This window comes from Populus euphratica, unplaced genomic scaffold (assembly GCF_000495115.2).
Source record: "Populus euphratica unplaced genomic scaffold, PopEup_1.0 scaffold31.1, whole genome shotgun sequence".
NCBI classification, from domain to species: domain Eukaryota; kingdom Viridiplantae; phylum Streptophyta; class Magnoliopsida; order Malpighiales; family Salicaceae; genus Populus; species Populus euphratica.
In genome coordinates, this window is record NW_011499850.1 from 1,247,727 (window position 1) to 1,253,394 (window position 5,668).

General features: G+C 36.4%; 1 protein-coding gene across 1 annotated transcript; it reads right to left on the reverse strand.

Moving 5' to 3' along the window:
* Positions 1 to 830: 830 nt before the first annotated feature.
* Positions 831 to 2,906, reverse strand: LOC105120974 (beta-amyrin 28-oxidase-like). Its single transcript, XM_011019426.1, has 3 exons — positions 1,840 to 2,906; positions 1,495 to 1,682; positions 831 to 1,261 (listed from the first exon to the last, which is right to left on the reverse strand). The coding sequence occupies exons 1-3, from the start codon at positions 2,786 to 2,788 to the stop codon at positions 962 to 964; spliced, it is 1,437 nt and encodes a 478-aa protein (XP_011017728.1). The 5' UTR covers positions 2,789 to 2,906; the 3' UTR covers positions 831 to 961.
* Between the last annotated feature and the right edge of the window lie 2,762 nt (positions 2,907 to 5,668).

A 5,668-nucleotide genomic window follows, 5' to 3' on the forward strand; every position in this document is an offset into this window, starting at 1 on the left:
TTGTAAACTTGGAATTCTGTATGATAGTCCAATTGTTGCCCTATTATGAACTTGCTCCTTGCAATCTCAGACCACAGCAAGTACAAGGCCACGAAAATTTGTTAAATGTTTTACGTGAAAGTTCTGTACAGTCAAATGTAAATACGGATTTTAGTCATGGCACATACAAGAACTCACGTTAATAAAAAAAAATTGTTAAATGTTTCACGTGGAAGTTCTGCACAGTCAAATGCAAATGCAAATGCAGATCTTTTTATAGATTAGTAGGACAGGGCAAAACTCTACATAAGATCTCAAAAGATTCGGGCTAGCTGGCTTTGCTGGCTCACATCAAGAAGTCACTTCAAAAAAACTTGGAAGATGCTGCTTAATTTAGTTTCATTATGTCCCTCTTTAATTTTCAATTTTTAACCTTAGTTTTAGATTTTATGTTTATTTTCCCATCAGATTAGGAATTCTGAATTTGCTTCCTTGTATGTTCGATTTTATACTTATTTAAAGGAATTTTTTATTTTTTTTACAAGTAAACTAATAATACAAGTTTTAGATCTATTTGTTTGTGTATTTTAAAAGTGTTTTTATTTTTTTATTTTTTTAGTTTAATTAATATTGTTTTATGCTTTTCTAACATTTTAATGTATTAATATCAAAAATAAATTTTTAAAAATAAATTTTTTTTAATTAATCTATTTTTAAATAAATTTTTTTTAAATAACCATTATTATATTTTAAAACAAACTCTTATAGTTGTCCGGAATGAAGATAGACTTATTTATTACTCTGTTTCTAAAAAAACAGAGTCTAACAAGATAAGGAAAAATTAAAAGAGGTCATCCCGGCCAGCATGATGATAGACTTATTTATTACTCTGTTTCTAAAAAAACAGAGTCTAACAAGATAAGGAAAAATTAAAAGAAGTCATCCCGGCCAGCATGATGACGAGATTTTGCGTTATCTAATTTCAAGCTTTGTGAGGAAGCAGACGAACTGGAAGTCCCATTTCTGGTTTTGGCGTTGGATCGAATACTATCTTCTCATCGAGAATCAATTTATCAAATTTGAACCTCTTCACCAAGTTATGCATGAAAACAAGAATTTCTAATCGAGCATATTCATTTCCAGGGCACATCCTTGGTCCTCCACCAAACGGAATAAACGTGTAAGGAGCTGGTCCTTTCCCTTCAAATCTACTGGGATCGAACTTCTCAGGCTCGGAAAAGTATTCAGGATTTCTATGCGTTGAGCTTGCACTCCAATACAACTACAAGAACAATTTGTCAAATCAAAATTAGCACGGCCATGCTCCTGCTCAATGCTTGGTTGACATTGAAAAGTGCTTGAAACAAAATAATGGGAGAAGTCAGTCTCTAGATTATGATAAATTCTTGTTGATACAAATGAATTGGCATTTAGGCCCATGTGCCACTGAGAGTATACGATTGGAAAAACAATATATTGAAGGACTAAATGATTTACAGTGAGAAAATGACTTGCCTTCCAGCCCTTTGGGATGGCGAAACCGTTGAATGTGAAGTCCTTGATGGCTTCTTTGAAGTTACCAATAAACGGCGGTGAGAGTCTTAACGTTTCACAAGCTACATTCCATGAATATTTCATATTTTGAATGTCATCCCAATTCAACAACTCACCGGGTGCTTTGGATTTAATTATCTCAGCTTGCTCTATCAAATTGTTTACAATTAAACAAGTTAGCTCTTGTCATAATGAAAATCTAATATTGACTTATTGAATAGCTACAGCGCATTGGTTCTTCAAAACAAGGTTAAAAATTCCAGGAAAGACAGAAAGAAGAGAAAGTTGAATAGAAAAAACAGTTACCCTTGTAAACTGCTTCATAGATATGAGGCATCTCAGCAAGATATTTGACAATGAAAGTACAAGCAGTACCGGTACTATCATGTGCACCCAACAGTAATGCAATAATCTTGTCAGCAATCTCCACCTCATTCATGTACTGTCCATCCGCATCATTGCTTAATAGCATGTGTGACAATATGTCTTGGGTTGGGGATGCCTTTCCTTCTGCAAGATCCTTCTTTCTTTGCCTGATAATGGCCAAAAGCTCAATTCTAATTAATTTTGCGGCCTTGATAGCTCGATTAAATGGAGTTCCAGGAAAATCAATGGGGATGGTAAAGATACCAGAGCTTATATGGTTGAATGGGTGTGAAAATCGGGCTATGTGGCTGGGATCTTCAATACTTAGAAACAAGCGGCAAGCCAACTCGAATGTGTAGCTTTTTGCCAGAGGAAAGACGACTACCTCTGCTTTATTTCCCCATTGCAAGGCAAAGTGCCTTCTGGTAACAATATCCATGGTACCTATATACCTCCGCAAGGCGTCAGGTTTCAAGAATAGAGGGAACAGCCTACGCATTCTTTTTGCTTCTTCTTTGGGTGACGTTTCTACTGCAGATGGAAATATCTTGTTTACAAATTCAGGCCACCATGTTTCAACAAGTCTGTTCTCATTGGAGAATAAGAACTTGTTTCCCGCAACACCATTTAATATCACTACAGGCTGAAGAAAAAGATTTGTTTTGAATGTTTCTGATGAATATTTCCGAATATGATCGAATATGAAGTTTTCTGGGCAACCTTTCCATCCTTTTGACAGGAAATCTAGGCTCTCTCCCACAAAAGGGAGGCCTAGATGGCCTGGAGGAAGGTTAGAGAGTTTATCCTGGTATCCGTGCTTGTAAATTATGGCAACGAGGGAGAGAATGATGGGGACAAAGAGGAGAAGGATGAAATAGAGAGTCTCCATTTCTTGAAAGCACTGCAACTTGTTGCAGCTTCTTTGGTTGAGACTGCAACATGTTCTTAATGGATGGCCAATATATATTACGCAGAAAACAAATCCTTTGGTTGCGTTTAGATACACAACATTCACATGCCAATGACAAAAAAATTTGTCGGCAATGAAAGAGTGAATAATAATTACAACAATTTGAAATAAAGTTCATAAACTAAATAATAAAAAATAAAAATAACTATGAAAAAAATTTATTTTCCCTGAAAACTCCTGTATTAGTTTCATCGACTCGAAAGAACTCGTCTTGAAATCCAAACCTTAGTTGGAAACCTTTGAAAATCATCCTCCGATCCTCCACCGTAAACAAATGTAACATAATATTCTTGGGACACAAGCTCCTAGGCTAGAAACCATCATCTATCATGAATTCATCCAACGTAATGTTTTTACGGCATGCAGAACCTCCTCCATGGAAAACCATTATATATTCACCGTGAACATATGTATCCTCCAGGAATGAAAGTTGGTTTCCGATACCAGCTAAAATAGTCCAAAACAAAGGATAAGGATTATAACTCAGCAAGAATATTCACTTCATGATCAGCGGGAAAATAATAACTATGATCCAATCCCTCCTCTGTATACTAGTAGCTAGGTGCTAGCACAGAATAATGAGTTCAGCTTGGGCATAGGTTTCCACAAACAAACCGCATTCTGATTTTATTTGCTGTTATTCTCTTAGTTTTTGAAGTTGCGAGATTCATTGTTAGGCCACTACATTTAATCTTCTAGCTCTAGACAAAACGTTCTCCATCCTAGCAATTAGGCAAAATATCTACCAGGGCAGATCAATTCAATTGAAAAAAATACAAACAAAATGAAATATGTATGATACTGAAAGCCAGCTAAGCACCATAATATTTTTTAGGTCTATTAATTGAATATTGGATCACGCGCACAAACAACAACCACAATAAATACACTCGTGCTGTGATGCCATGAGAGGTGTTGGTGAATAATATAAAGGCAAGGCTTTGTATAAAAGTTTTAACCTTTTTGGGGTTTGGGTGATTATTTGACTTGATATTAAGCATAAAAGACCTAGAGTTAAATACTACCATTTACTTGCAAGTGTTGTATGGAATTGGACTGTGCATGCTGTGGGGAATGGTGAAAACATTTTCTTATAGTGTGATCAATGGCATCACGATCATGTATGCCTCTGATGCTAAGACTGATTACGCAATTTACCCTACTCGTGCTGTACATAGGCCACGATATTGGCACAGATGCGAAATGCAGGTGGGAATCAGGAAGGGGGCACGGCGGACATGGCACCGCTGATCCTCACACCTTGCTCGACGCAGATAAAGATCACAATTTATCCAATTTGTTGGCAATGTGTCTAGGCCAACTAAATCCTTTGTTATGTCCAAAATAGTTTTTGAGAGTAAGGAGTCTTCTGGTAAAACTTAACAGCCGTAAGTCTTTAATTTTCTATCATCGCAAGCCTAAATATGACATACAAAGTTTTAAGGAAATTCCCGTATACTATTATGTTATGGTAAATATGTGAAACCATCCTGAGTTGTCAATAATGTTTTGTCAATGTTAGGCACCAATTTGTCAACAATGTTAGGTATAAATTTGGTGCCACCTACCTTACCCTTGTCTTTTGCATGGATGTTTGCCTATAAATAGGCAATGCATCCAAGCATTATAGACACACCACAAGAGAGAAAGAAAAGAGGGTGAGAAAAGAGTAATCCCATAAAATTGTGAGGTATTTGTGAAATAGTAAGTGAGGTGTTTTCTCCTAATAATAGAGAGATTTTTGTTGTTCTCCTATTTTTAGAGAGAAGTTGTATTCCCACATTACTTAGTAAAATCCTTCTATACTTACCCGTGGACGTAGCCAAATTGGGCGAACCACGTAAATTCTTATGTGTCATTTCTCATTTTATCTTGTCCCTTACCTTTTGTCTTGTCGGGTTTGCATGCCAGTATCCTAATAGTGGTATCAGAGCCTCCTAGTTGGTGTTGTTAATACACAAAAGTTATTCGTGTATACGGTTACTATTCACGTATACAGCACTATTCATCCATACGGTACTGTTCACATACGTTGCTGTTGGCGTATATAGAAAGTCAGTGCGGTGATTAAATACAGTGTAGGAAGTTCTGTCTAAGGAGATTGGGTTTTAAGCGGGACCGTTTGTGACCCCTTTAATATTTCTTGGGAACTTACTTAGTGAAGTATTATTCACACGATACTATTTCTATATACGTTACAGATCTGTGAAACGGTGATAGCTGAATAGATCTTGGTGAATACAATGGCAGCAAAGTATGAGATTGAGAGGTTTAATAGAAGCAATTTCTCATTGTGGAAAATGAGAATCATGGCAATCTTAAGAAAAGACAATTGTTTGGCAGCAATTGGGGATCGACCCGCGGAGATCACTGATAATACAAAATGGAATGAGATGGATGGCAATGCTATTGCTAACATACATTTAGCATTAGCCGATGAAGTATTATCAAGTGTGGCGGAAAAGAAAACAGCTAAGGAGATATGGAAGACTCTAACAAAGCTATACGAGTCCAAGTCTTTGCACAATAAGATTTTCTTAAAGTGGAGACTTTATACCCTTTAAATGGTAGAAACCACATCGGTGACTGACCACATCAACACAATAAGAACTCTATTTTCACAACTCACTACATTGGGCCAGCAAATAGAGGAAATTGAACGTGCAGAGCTTCTATTTCAAAGTCTTCCTAATTCGTATGATCAGCTCATTATCAACTTGACAAATAATATCCTCTTAGATTATCTAGTCTTCGATGATGTTGCAGCCGCTATCTTGGAAGAAGAAAATAGGCGCAAAA